The 19,367-nt window shown below is 41.9% G+C and overlaps 1 protein-coding gene across 1 annotated transcript in view; it reads left to right on the forward strand.

Annotated features, from left to right (window-relative positions):
• The first annotated feature begins 3,787 nt into the window (after window positions 1-3,787).
• slc16a10 (solute carrier family 16 member 10) overlaps window positions 3,788-19,367 on the forward strand; it is a 42,411-nt gene continuing 26,831 nt past the window's right edge. Inside the window, exon 1 of the mRNA XM_012878254.3 lies at window positions 3,788-4,278. Within this exon, the coding sequence (XP_012733708.2) occupies window positions 3,954-4,278 (325 nt within the window). The 5' untranslated portion in view covers window positions 3,788-3,953. The remainder of the gene's footprint in view (window positions 4,279-19,367) is intronic.

Genomic DNA, 19,367 nt, shown 5'->3' on the forward strand with positions numbered 1-19,367 from the left:
TTCAGTAGACTTCAGCTCGGCCTTTAGCACAATCCTCCATCAGAAGCTCCCTTCACCTGTCAGCGTTAGCAGCTTCCTGAGCGACCACCAGCAGCAGGTGTGGCTGGGGAGCATCTTCTCCTGCCCTAGAATCATCAACAGTGGAGTCCCCCAGGGGTGTGTTCTCTCCCCTCTCCTCTTCTCTCTGTACACTGACTGCACATCCGTGGACCCGTGTGTGAAGCTCCTGAAGTTTGCAGATAACACCAGTACATCTGGTCTGATCCAGGACGTTGATGAGTTTGATGATTGATAGACCCGTCAAACACTGTCTAGATGACGGTGGACTCTCCACAGTCCCTCTGCTTGCCTGGTTTTGTTGTTGTTTGTTTTTTACAAAATGTGTGGATTAGAATCCGAAGTCAAATTTCTTGTTTGTGACCATTTATGCGGAAATGTAAACTCAGTGTTACATTTTTAAACAACTTTGTTTAAGATACATATGGTCACCTCCCTAAACTAATGGCCAAAGTCACTTTTTAAAGGTTTTTCAGGAAAAAAAACATAAAATAATACGACTTAAGTCACATTAGGCCATTATACAACACAGGTGGAATTACATGATCTCCTCAACTCAGGATTTAGCACATTGAATCATCTTGTTACTGAAAAGTGCTTTATAAATAAACTTGCCTTCCCTTTAGACAATTTCACAAGAGGTGGCCAGCATCCTGAGAGGAAAATCATTTTTGGCCGAAGATGACATTTTCTTAGGAATGTGATAACATGTCATAGCATGGCCTGACAGTCTTACAATAGGCTTCCTACCTCTTCAGGTGTTACCCATACGTCTTTAAAAGTGGTTTCCAATTCTCCAGGTCAGGAGAATGTGGTTATCCATGGTGTTTAGGTCATTGTTAAAACCTGTATATGTGTTTGGGCTCATTACTGGCCTGCAGAACGGTTCCTGCCTCATAAAGTTTCAAACATGTCGGTGGAATCGTCTTATTTTTACACGACAATAGAGCTTGTCTGTTTAGTCAGCTCTATACACTGAAGCTTCTGTTAGAATATTTCAGGTTTCCCACAGCTGAATATGCTGAATCCCTGTAACAGTCTATAGAGGGGTGATCGAAAGTAATTTTGCTGTGTGACAATTGTCCGTTCACAATTGTATCTTAAATTACTGAAGGGATTAGCTTTGCCTCCTGTTGCTTTACATTATCAACTCATTTAGTCATGTTGGAAGATGTGCGTTGGGGTACTGGGGAGTTATTTCTTCTACATTAGAATTGCCCTGAAGCAGCAGACAGACACTTTTTATCTTTCTTTTGGAGCATTGTGTGCTCTCCATGTAGATATTCTGCATGCGGGTCGACACGTGCTCCAACTGGGACCGCCTGCTCCTGGGCAGACTGCTAGCTACCCTTGGTGACAGTTGAGAGGTCAAACTTCAATTAGAGTAATGGGTTAGAAATCCCTAAGTTTGACATTTTTCCTCGTCTAAAACAACACCCTGTGGGAGGGTTACTGATCACTCTGATCACTGGATTGTCTAAATGTTTCTCAAAGATGGAGGAAGAGAAGAACAGAGTAGGGAGATGAGAACATGTCTTTTAGGGAATCCAGTAGTAGGACTTGAAGTCCTGGAAAAAGTGTTTTGTCTCCTTAGAGATTTCTTATTTTTTCACACTTCAATGATGATTGTATTTATTAAGGGGAAAAAGCTAATCAAACCAACCAGGCCCTTTGTGGAAAAAGCAATCATTCCTTTAACCCATTACCTGACTGCTAAGTGATTTCTTGATTCTACAGTACAGACAATAATAAAGCTTGAATGTGGCCACTGAAATCAAACCAAAAAAACTCCAGTCAACTACAATTAACTTGTGATTTTACACAGGGGACAATTTTACTGTCACACATAGCCAGGTTGGTTTGGATAGCTTTTTTTCCATTAATAAAATAAATCATCATTCAAAACTTGCATTTTGGGTTATCTTTGTCTGATATTGATATTTTGTTATTGATTTGATACATTTAGGAGTGACAAAAAGGCAAAAAGAGAAGAAACCTGTAAATAAGGAACAGCAGGCTTTTCCCAGCACTGTCTAGCCTGTCTAGATTCTGACCAGCCGTTTCAGGAACATTAACTGCCCACTAACAAAATGAAAAGTTAGAGAATGCCAGTTCACTTTTCTTTTCTGAATTCTGTGACTGTATCTTTGACAGACAGGCATCCTGACTGTCTATGCGTCCATCCATTGTCTGTAGCTGGTTATCCATGCAGGATCATGAGGGGTTGGGGCTGGTGCCTATCTCGAGTGGTCATTGGTTGAGAGGCACGGTACCACCTGAACATGTCACCAGTCCATCATCACATGGCTATGTCCAGACAATAGCATATTTATTTGATTCAGAGTAACTTTAGAAAGAAATATAACATATTTAGCCTTCAGAGATTGTTCTGTTTCAGAATGTTATGCAACGGTTAAGAATGACCTGAGGGACCTGGATGGTTCATACCTGACAACGAAGTCTGAGTGCCTGATATATGGAAGACACCTCCATACTGATAGACCAAGAAGAATAAACACAACATCTTCTTTTGCAGACAGGAAACCAGTGCAGTGACTTGATTTTTAATTTTGGATGTGTTTTTTAAAGATTGTATTACAATCTCCACCAACTGCTACCAGCTGTACAGTGGCACACTTAGCACTGCTGCCCTGAGTGTGTGTCTCTGTGTTGCCCTGTGATAGAGATAGGGACCAGCGCCCCGTGAAGCTGCATGGATAACTGGGCATAGAAAATGGATGGATGGCACTACACTGATTTTATAACAGACTAGTAGGTTGTTAAACTTTATGTCTGAGGCCATAACTACACCCAGGCTTACGACTTGCATCGTCATTTTTAGCTAACACATGTAATGTTGAATTCAGCTTGACATGAGCCAGATGTAAAGCTGGAAGTTAAAGCTGTGAGCTTCAGAACAGCCGTGTGTCCTAAGTGCTGATGGTTGAACTGAATATTCCTGCACTGTGCTGATTGTGGACGGTGTTTGTAGATCAGTCACGGAAATGTGAGCTGCAGAGGTTCAAGCTCTTTGGGGCTCCTATAGGAACGTTTGAAATAGTCGGTAGCTGTTGTGTACTTTGGTGTATATCCCTGTGCAGAATTACATTTCAAACCACTAAAACTAACATTTTGCATGAATGACAATGTACTGGACTGAGTTGTACGTGGAATGAACTGGATTGAATAGGTTTGGCTTCAGTCTTGGGTGCTGTGAAATTTTTCATCTTTCAAAATTTTAATATTATTTTTGTTATTCCAGAGACAACGGAAAAAGACCCATTAAACCAAAAAAAAAAAAAAAAAGAAAAAGAAGAAGAAGAAAAAAGGATTGGACTGTTCATCTGCCTAAAGTCCCTTTTTCAGACGAAAGTACATTTTATTTGGAAATGAGGCTTCCAGTGTCTGGTACAGTGGAGAGGTTTAGAATGTGACCATATAAAATAAACTGTACTTTAGTCTAATCCATATTATTTCTGCTCACAGCTTCTTCTTTTGACACCTTGCTTTGTCTGCTGGGCATTTTGTCTATTTATGACAGATGTGCACTGAAGAAAGGCATTTTACAGCACTGGTAAATATAGTAGAACTTCTCCAGAAGTCTTGTCTCTTACTTCTCCCGATGCGACTCTTCAACCAATGAGCTTGCGGGGTACCCCGGAGCCCCGCCCCCTCGCGCTGTCTATTTATAATACTGCAACAGCGGCTTTTTGACAGTTATTACCGTCACTGGGGGGGAAAGTCAGAAACCTCAACCGGATCCGAATGAACGCAGCTTCACCCCGGCTCACAACAAGCCGCCGTCCAGACACGTTCATCTCCACCGAGTCCTGCCAGAACCCCCCCCCAACTTATTCCTCCTCTGGGATTTACGTTAAAAGAGAACAGAGGCGAAAATGACAGGGGAGGACAAAAAGACCGAGGCTGACGACAAGGAAGTGCCCGCCGGAGAGATGCCCTCAGAGCAGGGGGTCCCTGCGGAGGAGGAGAAGCAGGAGAACGGGGAGTGCAAGCTGGACGTGTCGGAGAAAACCCCCCCACCTGCGGCGAAGGAGGTGGAGTTCGTCCACCCGGAGGGCGGCTGGGGCTGGGTGGTGATGCTGGCGTCCATGTGGTGCAACGGCTCCGTGTTCGGGATCCAGAACTCCTTCGGCTTGCTCTTCGTGTCCCTGCTGAAGGAGTTCGGCTCGGAGGACGACCAGGACCTGCGCTTCAAAACCTGTGAGTACAGCCTTACTGCCGGCGTGGGAGTCCCGGCACAGGCGTCCTGCTCAGAGGCACTAGGGACGGAGTTGAACCAGCAGCGTCAATACTTCAGCTCCTTCTCATTAACACCCAGTCAGCTCTGTACTCGCTGTAGGCGAGCTGACGGCAGCTGGCACAGAGAGAACTTTATTCTTTCATCATTTCATCTGAAGCAGATAATATTATGACTGGACTGTGTTGGCAGGATGGAAAACACCTTCTGAGGGGCACGCTGGGCTCGTCAGCTATAGAAACCTGTTTCTTTGGAGCTTTTACGGTTTCTTTTCTTTACATCTGGTTTATTTAACAGGAGCCACAGTGGCAATAATTCATGCAGGGAGTTCAGACTGCTTCACAGGGGTCTGAAGAAGCAGAAGTACAGAAAATTAAACGATAGCCCAGAAATGCAATGAAAGAAAAAACATAAAGTAAAGTATTTTATAAAAATGAAGGTTAATTGCACAGTTAAAACTGCTAGATTGCTCAGAATTGATAGATTCAACCCATAGAGTATGACGTTCCTGGGAAAATTGCATTAATCATTTTCAGTCCTCTTTTAAAAGAAACAACAGTTTCAGGTTTTCAGGAAACTTACTCCAAAACTGACGAACAGCTTAGAAACTAATTACTACCTCTGCTTGTTTAATTCTGAGTCGTGAGAACATATAATGAACAGGGTCTGAAGGTCTTACGGCCCTTGGTAGATAATACCCGGCAAGCATGATGAATATATAAATATTGGAACAGACCGCCAATAAGAATTTGAACTCTGTGTTTTACAAACAGGAGCCAGTGGAGTGATTTAAGGACTGGTGGCATATGATTCATTTTTCTGGCCCTATTCAGGGCTTTTTGGTGAGCTGCCGCTGCCTGATCCCGTTTCTTTATTGAAGAGATCAGTAAAGACATCATTACAATAATGAAACCTACTGAAGATTCTCAGTCATCCAGATCATGATCAGTCCAAAAAAAGGTTAAAAAACAAAACAACTGGACTTCTTTCTGAAGCTGAAGACATTTCACTTCCCATCCAGGAAGCTTTCTCAGTTCCAAATGTCTGGAGTAGTGTGGAGTTCCAGGCTTTATAGACCTGCTGGTGAGGCCTTTTAGAGTTTAGATTCACCTGGAACTGATCGTCCCTCACAATGGAGAGTTGTTAGGCTCATCTTTAGCCTGGCTCACAGGAGGAATGCTGTGGTCACATTGTGACCACAACTTTGGAGTTATTGTGGATTTTACACAAACACATTTTGCTCCTTGTGTGCGTTTGTGTGGTTCACCTATTCGCCGGTCCACACAAACACCTCTTTTCTCCCTCCTTTGTTGTTTTCTGCTCTTCACCTTTCTTTACTTGTGTGGCAGTGTTGCCATACAACTCACCGGCGTGCCGTATGTATTAGCACACCGATTACGGCTCCTTTCAGCTGGGGATGGTTTCATGTTTAGCTCAGACTTTTCTGTGCAGATACAGCATTTAGCTCCGTGCTGATGTAGCCTCAGTGACCAATGGAGTGTGGTGATGCAGAAATATACAGTTGCATATGGCTTAAACATATCAGTTTTAGGCTTTTTAACAAACACTTTCGTATTCCATGCTGAAATGATTATATATTTTTGGATTTTGCCTAATCCCCACTGTGTGGAAATGTAGGCTTAAATACTTTCACCTACATCTTTCAACAAATGATCTTTAAGTCTTGTGTGGTGTTCATAGTGTTGTTACTCAGCCAGTGTTTGTGGGTCCGGTGGACCCGTCGCATTTTGTGCTTTTTAATGCCTCACAGTCAAAAACTTTTATGTAAAATTACTCAACAAATGTTCGCTTCATTCCAATTTTAAGTTGTATGAACAAAATATTTGCCCTTCAGCTTTGTTAGACTACATTTGTAACCTTTTATTTAAAACGTAATAAAGCAAATTAATTAAGATTCTACAACGTTTGTTTTTTACTTGTCAAGGTAACAGACCTAATAGCCTCTTGTTGGTGCTCAATATTGACTAAAGCTGGAGTTACTTTTGGTAATGTTTTTTTTTTGTAAGGTAAAAAAAGTTTTTGGCCAAATAAGACAAAGATTAAACTTTTTAGCCAGATAAAGGGATTACTGAAATTTCAAGCAGAGACTTTTAAACCTAAAAAACTATCATTTGTCAAACACGGTGGTGATCACATCATACTGTGGGTCGGTCGTACTAGAACATTAAACAAAGTGAATGGAATGATGAAAAAAAAAAGCCAATTTCACCTCAAATCAAATGCTGAACAAATGAAAGCTCAGACCAATTTGGCCATTCTGACTGGACAGTGAGCTGTAACATAATTCAAAACTCGTTTGGGAATAATTGAATCAGGCAAACATAAAGTTTTTGGAATGGCCCTAAAATCTTAGTAATTCACTTAATGCCTGTCTGGATGGAGGAGGGACCAACCATCCCCGAGATGCGATAAATGCAGAGGACAAATTTCATTGAAATATATGTTGTAATGACAAATAAAGATACTTATTAAATTATTAAGGAGACACTTGAATCTTAGAAATCCCAGATCTTGCTGAAACCCCTGTATGAGGTAGTAAAAACGTGCGGAATCTCATATGACTGGAGGCACGGTCATTTGTGGAAAGGGCAATGACACCAGGGATCAAAGTTCTGTTATCTTGTCAAACCCAGAGTCGTTTAGAGAGATGTAATCTATAACCGACTGTTATGCTTTTTAGATTTTTTTTTAAGTCCTGCTTCCTGGTCATTTTATCTGAACTGATTGTCAATAAAAGCATCGGGAAAGGGAAAAAAACAATAAAGGTATTAAAATGCAACAGGTCCTTTCTTTCTAAAGAGTAACTTTAGAAAGAAATATAACATATTGAGCCTCAGAGCTGGTTCTATTTCAGAATGTTATGCAACGGTTAAGAATGGCCTGAGGGACCTGGATGGTTCATACCTGACAAGTAAGTCTAAGTGCAGTGACTTGAATTTTGGATGTGTTTTTTAAAGATTGTATCACAATCTCCACCAGCTGCTACCAGCTGTACAGTGGCACACTTAGCACTGCTGACTGTGTGTGTCTCTGTGTTGCCCTGTGATAGAGATAGGCACCAGCGCCCCGTGAAGCTGCATGGATAACTGGGTATAGAAAATGGATGGATGGCACTACACTGATTTTATAACAGAGTAGTAGGTTGTTAAACTTTATGTCTGAGGCCATAACTACACCCAGGCTTACGACTTGCATCGTCATTTTTAGCTAACACATCCATTCAAGGATGTTATGGACACACTATCACTCAGCAGACAATATGTTGCAGCCACATTTTGAAAAAGTTGTAATTTTCTGGACTTTGATCTCCTAGATATTACATTTTAAGTGAAGGTGCCCTGAGAATAAAACCCTGAGGATCCCCACAGGATGTCTTTGTTTGTTCAGATTTGTAATTGCCAAATGACACAAAGTAGTCCAGGTCTGCCATGTAATAATTGAACCAGGTTAGCACAGCACGAGGTGCTCTTGTTAAATCTATCAGCCCTCTATGCTTTATTGTCTCAGGGGTTAGTATTTGTATGAACCTTTAAAAACACGTTGTAATGTTGAATTCAGTTTGACATGAGCCAGATGTAAAAAGCTGGAAGTTAAAGCTGTGAGCTTCAGAACAGCAGTGTGTCCTAAGTGCTGATGGTTGAACTGAATATTCCTGCACTGTGCTGATTGTGGACGGTGTTTGTAGATCAGACACGGAAATGTGAGCTGCAGAGGTTCAAGCTCTTTGGGACTCCTAAAGAAACGTTTGAAATATACTTTGGTGTATATCCCTGTGCAGTAGTGAAATGTTACCTATTAATTGTTTCAGTTGTTTGGTAGGTTTTGTTTTCAGCAACATTTATTTTTCCATTGTTGCTGCAAAGAACAAAAGATGAGCTTTGGACATAAGGAATATCATCGCGACCTATATTTATGCAGGGTTCTGCATATTTATTGTCTTTAACGTGTTATTTTATCACATTGACATTATTTCAGTCGTTATTATATATCATGTATTTTTTAAATTGCAGACACCTTTTCCATAAAGTGATTCAGGCTTCGTGTCGCTTCGATACACAGAAAGCCTAAACCAGACATACCGTAGTACAATATTAACCCCTTGGTATGAACCTGTGGCGTTCCTTTGAGAACAGTGGCGGCTGACGCACCGACGGTTACGCAACAGTGAGGCTGACACACAGGGTAGGAAGTCCTGATTTATGAGTGACCGTTACGAGGAAAGACAACAGCGCACGTCTGATTGAACATCTTTATCCTGTTCTGGTGCGCTCACCAGCGTAAGCACTCGTTTATTTGCTATATTGTTCCTAAATGTGTGTTTCCTCTGTGAAGTACTTCTTGAACGTCCATGCTGAACAGCACGCCTTCCTGTCGTGAGAGGAAAAAGCTGAACGGAAATAATAGGCCACTTGACCGGACTAAAAGTGGACAGCACTGTAAAGGAAGTGCAGCGAATGTTAGGAGGCATGATATAATGAACACAGTGAGTCAACATGACGGAACTGGAGGTATGCATTAGTGATGGAAAGAACGATTTTTAGCTAAAAGAGTGAAAGAGAAATTCTTTTCCAGATAAACTTTATTGGTTTGTTAAAAGGGATCTGATGATCCACTGTGTTGTTTTGGTAGCTTCTCTTCCTCTCTGCTTCTGTGCAGTTGGAGTACCACACTGGGCCTGCCACAGATTCTCAAATGGATTTAGGTTTGCTGTCTGAGTGGGACATTTTCCTAACCTGACAACAGCCAGCTGCATGTATCGCTCCGCCTAGCTCCACTCACATACATCTGGGACATGGCTCATTGAGAGTGATTTCCCCAACCAAATTTTTGGTCTGGCCAATCAGGACGCAGGAGTGGGTGTTTCATGGATGTGACGTAGTGGAGAAGCCACCGTGAGATTCCAACAACAATGGCGGCTCGCATCGAGGAAGCAAGCGTTAGCATTGATGCTGCTATTTCTTCTATCCAATCTATCTGATATTGTTTCATTAAAAGAACATCAGAGAAAGCTCTGAAGGCTTTTGTTGGTGGAAACCATGTTTTCGCCCTTCTCCCGACCGGATTTGGCAAGTTTTGTTTTCCGGGGCGCGAGCGGTTAGCGGTTAGCGCTAACCATATTGGGAGGCCTTTAGTCCTCGACGCGGTCGGCCCGGGATCGACTCCGACCCGCGGCGCTTTGCCGCCTGTCTTCCCCCCTCTTCCTGTCAGCTGACTGATAAAACGCTTGCCACTACAGTGTTTCCCGTAGGAATTTGCTTATGCGAGGCGGACCGACTCGCGGAGCGGAGGGGGGGGGGGGGGGGTGGATGACCTTTTCTCCGCGGACCGGCTCGCGGAGCGGAGGGGGGGGGGGGGGGGGGGTGACACGTTTTCCGCGGCCGCCTCGCCAAGATAGCACTGCGGGAAACCCTGCACTACTGCCGCAAACACATAAAAACAAAAAAAAAAAAGTTTTTTTTTCCGGCGTCGGTCTCATCAGCGTCACGGGTTAGCTTCGGTGTGAGTGGTTGAAATAGCACGTCGATAAAGATGACAGACAAGTGGCTTATCCAATCATATGCAAGGAGTTTTGATAAGGCCCAGCCTTCAGTAAAGGCAATTCCTATGGCGGTGTCCCAGATGTATGTGAGTGGAGCTAGGCGGAGCGAGACATGCAGCTAGCTGTTGTCAGGTTAACATTTTCCATGTCTGATGGCCTGATCCATTGGGTCGTAGCTCCGGCGTCATCCTCAGGGTGGTTTTACAGCCTCCAACCCCAGTCTCAATTCTTCTGCAGTCCGTAAAAAGGTTGTACCGTTTAGCTTCATCAGTGACCAGGTTCTCTGCCTCTGCTGAGAAAAATCTTCCCCACAGTATGATGCTGCCACCACCATGTTTCACCGCCTGGATGTGGTGTTCAGGGTGATGTACAGCATTAGTTGTGTGCTACCTGTAGTCCAGGAAACAAAAGTTCACTTGAGGTCTCCTCTGACCAGAGCTCCTTCTCCCACATTTGCTGTTCAACCCTGCCTTACCTGTGGAAAAAAAAGAAACAGGACTCCTTATGACTTTCTTTCAACAATACTAGTTCTTGCTTTATTACAGTGCAAAAAGCAATAACTATTATTAAAGCTTGGGATATTTTTTTTAAACGTAACCTCTTTGCATCTCTCTCTTTGACCTTCCTGGTTTGCTCCTCGGTCTTTATGTTGCTGTTTGTTCTCTAACTAACATCTGAGGCCTTCACAGAACACACTATTTATTAATTAGGATACCTCTAAAGCCAGTGAGTTGCACTGGATTATATTTATGGATATCGGAGTAAAATAGGCGTTACATATTTGTAAGGGTAAAAAATATGTTTTTTTTGGGGTGGGGTGCACATAAAATCTCACTAAGGTACGTTGTAGTGTTGCAAAGCAATATTCGATTTTTATGTTGTTTACTATTTCTTCAGGGACACAGCTTTCCGACCGACCGCGGTGTCTACGAAATTTCCGGCTGCCTCGCATAATGTTCACCGCTGGACATATCGCATGCAGAGCGGTGAACAGCAGCTTCACCACGTTATCAAATACTCTGTTGTGTTTTTGGTGTTAAGGATGAGATCATTCACCCTGTACCATGCTGACAGCTTTCAAACTTCTTCCCCATGCGCTCCCTCTTCTTTGTTGCTGATGAGTCCAAAAACAGCTGTATCAGCTACTTATTTGAACAAGGCGTTACTGTTCTCGCTAGCGTTGCGTAAACAGGGAATAAAGGGTGGGGCTGAGCACACAGCCTTGTGGTGTACCTGCGCTGTGTGTGGCGGTGGAGGGGGTTATGGAGCCGATTTGGACACGCTGGGGTCTGTTACTTAAAAATCCCTTGATCCACCAGCACAGTTGTGCTCCCAGAGGCCCCAGCTTTTCCACCAACTTGTCAGGATTGATGGAGTTTTAAAGGCTGAGCTAAAAGTCCATAAGCAGCCTCCTGACATGGGAAGTTGGCTTGTCCAAAATGAAGAGCCAGTGCAATCACATGCTCAGTGGATCTGTTGGCCAATGGCTTTTAGGCAAACTGTTGCTACTCCATGATTGGGGGGATACAGGCTTTGATGTGTTCCAGATGCAGGCTCTCAAAACATTTCATAATCACTGGTGTCTGGGCAATTGGCCGGTACTCCTCTAAGACTTGTGCTGCTGGGGTCTTAGGCACAGAGACAATAGTTGCTATTTTAAAACAGGGTTAAACCTGGGTTAAAACACATGTCCAAGTTGGTAAGCACACTCCCTCATGACCCTGACTATGTTAGATACATGCTCAAAAATGAGGACGTCCCGTTATATATTCAGTGGTAAATAAAGTCACCAGTTGATGAATGAAATCTTAGTAACGTGAAATGCCAAAAGAAACCTTTCCTTTTAACACTGTTCTTTTTTTTTTATACACGATCAACGCACAAGCTTCCATACTTTTTGGACCTCGTCTGTGCTGTAATTTGAGTGTTATTTCGTTTTCAGTTTCAGTTGTTTCCCCCTTTTCTAAAAATCCGAAAGGCAGCTCCATCTCTTCCAGCCTCTGGTCCTCCCTTGCACCCAGCGAGCTCAGAGGGGCTGTGACAGGGAGAGAAACAGAAAGAAGCTTTGGAGTATTATCCTGTTGTACACAAAAAAAAAAAAAAAAACGCTGTAAAGGATCATCTCACATGCAGGCGTTCACAACTGCAGCAACGGTGAACTGTGACAAATGAAAAACATTAAAAATTGCAAAAGCAGCAAAGACATGAGAAATGATCCCATTGGTCATCCTGTTCAAAAAAGATTTCCTCTGAACAGCAGTGTTAAAGTCTGTTAATTTAAGAGTATTTGTAGAGGTTCTGCAGAGGTTTTGTTTTTAATAAACTCCTAATGAATCTTCCTCAATTAAGCATTTTTTTAAGGGTCAAACAAATACAACATGTGAAAACAGCACAAAAATGAGTCTTATTCTTCACACTAAATGTCTGAGAATTAAATAGGACAAACCTCTCTGAGATGCTAACTATGCTTTGTCATGTGCACCCGTGTGTGAATTTGGCAGTAAATGTGTGGGTGTCCAGCTTTATTGCTCAACAGAAATTACGTTCTTTATTGCATTTTACAGTATTGTTTCTTTGGTTTTTATTATTGCTTGACAGAATTACCCAACATAATCTCTTCCTCAATTCTATCAGTTTTTGGCTGACAGGATGAAACTCTGGTCATGTGTTTTCAGATCCTTATAGACGCTGATCTCAGTAGAACTAGTCCGTCAGTCCTTAACTCTTCAGCATTTTCCTACATGTGTCCGCCTGCTTCATGCAGACAGGTGTCATGTGCAGATTGGAAATAGGAACATCTTTCCATGACACGAGTTAAACCTTACTCTGTTTCTCTTTAAGACAGCAGTTTTCCTTCCAAGGATAGCAGCCACACTTCCTTCTGCTTCTCTATTTATTCCTTTCTGTTATTCTGCTTCACTTTCTGTGACATGTAAATGTTCAGTTTTCTTTTTTCTTCACTCCTTCGCTGCAAATCTATGACATATTTAGGGTGATTTTTTGGTACATGAGGTTAAATCAGTTGTCTTTAAAATGTAAATGATATATACATTATGTGAATTTGACTGTAATCACCATATGTCAAGCTACTTAAAGTAGCTTTAACAATCATAAATCAATCACTCTCAGAATCTGAAGGATGAATTACTGAGATTTTCTTCAAGTGATTTCTAATACACATTCAAAGAAGGATCAGGAGATTTCTGCATTTTTCTTGGGATTAGGACTGATATGAAAACAATCATAAAAAATTACTTTTTAACTGATGATTATGAGAAGAACCAGTGAGAACTAATTACTAATAGACCAAAGCTTAAATTTGTGGAAATATTCAACCTAAAAATACTCACTAATAATTTATTAAACAAGAAAACCTGCAAACTTACAAATATAAAGGCTAAGAAACAAACGGGAACAACACTAACTGTACTTTTTAGCTGTACATAAAAAAAGATAATCATTTAATGGGATTAAAAAAAAAACATTACCAGGGCCTAATGAGCTTCTCCCAGGTTGAAAGGAAAGATCTAATGTGCCTTGAGGGAAACAAATCTTGCAGGAACCTTACATCAAAAATAGACAAATGTAACGTAGCTACTACTATGAAGCAAATAAAAAACAATTTATCTCAGTGTGGTCATGAAAGGCTCACACCAGCCCTGTTTAGTCCGCTTTAATTGGACTCTTGTTTGTTTACTCAGAAACTTTAGTTCCTTTGGGGAGGTGTGGATGTGCAATCGAACTCTAATGCGAACAAAAAAAGCGAACTCTGATCCTCCTCAAAACCTTGGCCTCAGCTCGGTTGAACTGAGCTCTGGAACAATTTGAATACATATGGGACTGCCAAGCGGACCACAGGCTGCTCCAAAAGCAGGAAGTAGACTACAGTCCAGGGCAATCCTGGTAAATACAATTGTAATTGAGCAATAATAATAATTATGTAAATCACATATTGTAAATACCTTGCTTGACATCTGTGTAAGCATGACATGAGTTCAGTGAAGCTGTATTTGCCCCTGCCTCGCGCGTTTCTTCGCGTTGTGTAAAATAAAATCTGTGTGGTTCTCTGCCTCATCTTCTGCCTTAATGGGCCTTTTTTATTTTGGTGAATGTTCAAGTCCAAGGTAGATATTCTTTGCTACGTCACACCAAAACACCTGAGACCACATGGAACAGGCAGGGCAGATCTCTTTTACGTGTCCATTGATCAGCGAGCGATACTGCATCAGTAAAAAAGGAGTTCTCTCTGCTTCAGTTATTATCTTTATCGTTGTATTTGACCTATCTTTGGGGTAAAGTCCTACCTGATATCTAAATACACCCTTCATCAGTGAGCTGCAAGATAAACTTGCCTCATAGTATCTCATTATGATGGGTCAGTGGTGAAAGATTACCTCCCACCTGTCGAGTGTAAGGATGTCATCAGAAGGTACAATCGGCAGAATCCAGATTAAGTTATCACAATAAATGAGAGGTTTCCTAATCACTGGTTGCTGATTTGACGTTTGACACCTGTCGCTCTAGGTAATTTTCACTCTTTCTAAAGTGTTTCCAAACAGAACCTGCATAACTCCCAGGCTTGGTGACTGTCTCTGGTACCTTTAGTGTAGGTAGTTACACATTGAAAACCCACCTAAGCGAGCTGAGACTCAAGCACAGCAGCATTCCAAAGCACGTGTCACAACATGTGTCTTTTCCCACCTGTTCAAGCACATATGCTTTTGAAGCAGCCTTGAATGCCTTGAATAATAAATGCCTTTAAATCACTCCTTGAATAAAAGCCTCTGAGGGGGCTAGAAGCTATAGAAGCCAAACATTGCTGATAAAGTGCTTTGTTGGAGGTTGTTTTGCCTGTGTAGCATATGGTCGTTCTCTCTCTCTATTGGCTGTGGTTCAGTTCATGACTTACTGACTTGTTTCTGTCTGTTCGTCTGTCTTTGACAAATAGGAAATCCTGATGTCTTTCTTCTGCTTTTATTCAAAGAGTCATAGCAGCAGTTAGGTGGAACATTTACTGTAGTAATTAAATTGTTTTAGCTATCTGAAGACCAAGGAAAGCTCTGGGTAAGAGTTAAGGTTATGTAACTTCAACCAGGTTGTAGGGTTAGGGGTTAGCGCCTGAAGTATTTGTCTTGTGTATTTCTTTACCATTGTTGGGGAGGAATTTTGGGCCGCTCTTCTTTATAGCATTGCTCTAGTTCATTAATATTTTAAGAAACGTGTCTCTGCACAGCTGAGGTAGCTCCCACAATAACATTTTCACCATGTTAAAGGTGTGACTTTGACTGGGCAATTGCTACACCCTGATTCTTCTCTTTTAGTGCTTTTCTTGCAGTTTGCTGCTTTACATCATTGTCCTGTTGCTCAGTCCCTTTTTGGGCCAAGCTTCTGGTTGGATAGTCAGATGGCCGATACATTTTACTAAAGAATAATTTGGTTTACAGAGGGGTTCATGGTCAGTTCAATGACTTCTAGCTACCTGGGTGCTGTGGATGCAGTACTAGCCCATATCACTAGTCCTCCTCCACTGTGCTTTACGGATCGTCTGAGTTGTTTCAGGAGTCAGAAATCACGTTTGTTTGATGCTCTGTATTGTGACCAAATATCTTCACTTAAGCCTTGTGTCTCAGAAGGACATTGTCTCAGAAGCATTGTGATTTGTCCAGATGCAGCTTTTTAAACATGACCCATACTTATATGTTAGATAGAAAAAAACTATTATTTTTTTAAATGTCCTGCCCTGAACTTTAACATCTAACATACAAGCTAAAACCTGAAGAGTCTGAGATGGAGCTCTTGGTTTTTTTTTCCCTTCAATTTCTCTGAAATTGCATAATCTGGTTTGCCATGAACTTGCTCCTGGGAAGATTAGCAGCTGCTCTCTTGTACAAAACATTTTCCTTTCTGCCTTGTCTGACCACAGGCCTGAATACTCCAAAAAAACAGCACATTGCCAACATTTCTGCTCAAATAAAGCTGCTCACTGTTGCTGATGGCTAGTTACCCTGCAGGTTTGAGTTACTGCACCTGATTGATGCTTCTCTGCTCCTGAGGGAATTAGGGTGGATGCTTTTGTTAAATAGACAATGATAGTGTGTAATGTTTTGCTCTTTTGTCACCTGGATTTATAGTTACCTGCCTGAGACCTTCTAAGGATCAAATTATTCTATGTTACGTCGTGATCCATAACGCCACTGACTGTAAAGAGGGTGCACTCACTTAAACCCATGTCCTTGAATGAATCTATCCTAATCAGACATAGTAAAAAAATAAAAAAAAGCAGACATTGCTCCAGCATGACAGTTCACTTCTGTTGGCCCGATTTCTGTTGACTCAGACTGGAAACAGTAATTCATGCTCAGCCAGTCACAAAGCGAGATGCAGGGGCGGGAACATCCAGTGCATTGATTGGCCTCAGATCGTCAGCCCTTGTGGTCTTCAACATCTGTTACAGGTTCCAAGTCCCTCCCTCTGGGAGTGCCACACGGGGGGGTATTCACTGGCCGTGGGCCATAAAAAGCCACACTCTAGTCCTTTATTCCTGGACGTGCCAAAGGCCTCTGACCTTATCGGAAAGAGTTTACAGACCTTAGCTGCACTGCTTTGATGATGCTGACCGACAGTCCCGTCAATAACAAGCCGTCATCTGAGCATGTTTTGGCTGAATATTGTTTTCAGTGAGCACGAAATGAAAGCGTAAAAAAGGAAGTGGGAAATGTGAAGCTGATGTCCTGGCTGAGGATGTGACTGCACAGTTGGATGGAAAATATTGTCTTAGTTTCAGTGCCTGGGAAAGCCTGTTGAGATACTGAAACCTGACTGTGACCCAGTGCACATACGCAGGAGGGAGCAGGCACGTTTCCCCTCTGTTCTGCTGCTTCACTGCTTCCCTGTCGCGGCTCTGGCCCTGTTTCGTAATACTGAAGCACCATGTTGTGAGCCGACTTGATCAACGCTCTATATGAAAATCTATTGGATCAGCTCAAAGTAGAAGGATGCTCTATGTGATGCCTTTGTTCATCTACCTTCATTTTAACTTACCATTGAAAAATTAAAAGAAAAATAACGAGGATGGGCAGTTCCAGCAGAGCTTCGCATGTTTGAAGCACACAGAGGTTAATATTTGACAGAGCATTTGATCTCAGGGGAGTGTAAGCCACATGAGTGCAGGTGAAGGTTGTCTACAGATTAAGTCCAGTTGCGGTACAAGTTGAATGTACAAAAAATGTTAGATATCAAGCCTTAATACTACAGCTGCACAATATAGTCATAATCATCATGTCAACAATGTGAGATATTGGATTCTTGAAGGGCTGCTTGGATGCTATGTTTGGATGTGTGATGTATTCACTCTATGGATGGCAAGGAGGTGTCTGGTCAACTGGATGGACTTCAACCGGACCTATTGCAGAATCAGAATCAGATCAGAATCAGATATACTTTAATAATCCCAGAGGGAAATTGCTGTTTCAGTACAACCGCAATCACATATATATACATCACATACATTATTGCCCACGGGTTTCTAACGCAGAGCCAGGAAAAAGGATTAGCCCCCACACAGATTTCTTCTGTTGTGCTTTATTTGTCACACTTAAATGTCTCAAATCATTTGGTATCAAGATAACCTGATCAAATACAAAAAGTTTCAAATGAGAAGGGAAAGAAGCTAAAACTTATGCTTATGCCAAATTCGCTGGCAGAAATTGTCTTTTAGCTCACTATGCTCTATATTTCCAAGTTCATTCAGCCACAGTGGAGGGGTTTTGAGTTTCATATGAGTAATCAGAGGTGGACGTACTGGTGTGCCTCGGATCATTGTCTCGCGTCAGCTTCAACCTTACATTTCAAACTCTTGGCCTGGCATTCATTGTTCCATCAACTGCAGCGCGTCATCCAGGTCCTGACACGCAAAGCAGCCCCAGACATCAAACTACCACCTCCATGTTTGACTAGCGTTGTGTTTATTTTGCTGAAACGCTGTGTTAGCTTTTCGCGTGGTATGATGGGAAAACGTTCCACTTTTGTCTCTTCAGTCCACAGGATGTTTTACCAAAGGTTTTTGAGACCATCTAGATTTGTTTTGTGGCAAATGTGAGAGGGACCCGTGTGTTGTGTCAGCACTGGTTCTGGCCTTGAAAGTCACCCATGGAGGCCACTTTCTACAGTCCTTGCAGTTGAATCATCAATTCTTCACTGTGCTAAGTGAGGCCTGCAGGGCTTTAGATGTTGTTCTGGGTTCTTTTATGACTCTCTAGATTAGTTGGAGATGGTCTCTGAGTTAATTTGGTAAGCCAGGCACTCCAGGGAAGGTTCCCTGCTGTTCCATGTTTTCTCCTTTTTACAGTAATGGCTATCTGGAGTCCTGTAGTTTCAGAAATTGCTTTGTATCCCTTTCCAGACTGATATTATGACTTTTGTTTCTTATATTCTTTAATCTTGTGTTTCGGCAGATAAAGTGTTGGTTATGGCATCTTAAGGCCTACTTCGTGTTGTCAGACATGTTCTGTTTAATTAACTTCTGGATTCTACAGTTTTGGCAGTATTCAGTCCTGACTCCTGGGTATGGCTGGTGGAACTGAACCAAAGATGTCTACTCATTGACAAAAATGCATTCTTTGGATAGCTTTATTCCCATTAATAAATGAAACCAATAATAAATCATAATTGAAAACTGATTTTCTTTCTCTGAAGATTGTTTGACCATCTAAAACATCCTGTTTATGGTTCTGTAGAATTTAGCGGAAGAGGCACTAAACCTCATGCAGAGTAATGACCAAAAAGGGACGTGGGAGAGTGAGGAAAATGTGAGATAATCATTACCAATATGGTCACTGCAATATTCAGCAATGATATCACAGTTGCATGTTTTCCCCACATCATGTTGCCTAGGTCAGTACACACACAATACATACACATAATCATTGCTGCTTTTCCCTTATGTGGGTAGGTTGTATTGAGGATTCACTAACCAGCACTTTAAATCTGTTCTCTGGATTTTTACTTAGTAAAAAGAGAAATATTGGGCATGGCAGTGGCGCAGGGGCAAAAAACACAACCAATGTATGGAGTCCTGAACGCTGCATGTCACTTCCCTTCTCTCTTCACCCATTTCTTTACTGGCAACTGTCAAATAAAGACCACTAGAGCCACAAAAGAAAATAAAGGGAAAAAAATTGAGAAATTACATAATGGATTTTTGTCCACTTCTGGAAAATCTGTCTGCGTTACCTAATTATGGAACAATATACTTACTTAAAGGAGACTTTAAAGGAAATGACTGTATCATCCCAAAATGATCAGGGGGACCATTCATCATGGACAGCGCCAGGCAGAAGCAAACAGATCCAACATAACAAGATTCAGAATTATATGAGAGGACATTTAGTCTGGACCGTGGATGTCTGCAGACAGCTGCAGCATGCAGCATGTGCACACATTCATTATATTAACTTTACTGACTTTCCTATGTTTCCTCATTTATCATCATTT

The sequence above is a fragment of the Fundulus heteroclitus genome, chromosome 15 (assembly GCF_011125445.2).
Source record: "Fundulus heteroclitus isolate FHET01 chromosome 15, MU-UCD_Fhet_4.1, whole genome shotgun sequence".
Classification (NCBI taxonomy): domain Eukaryota; kingdom Metazoa; phylum Chordata; class Actinopteri; order Cyprinodontiformes; family Fundulidae; genus Fundulus; species Fundulus heteroclitus.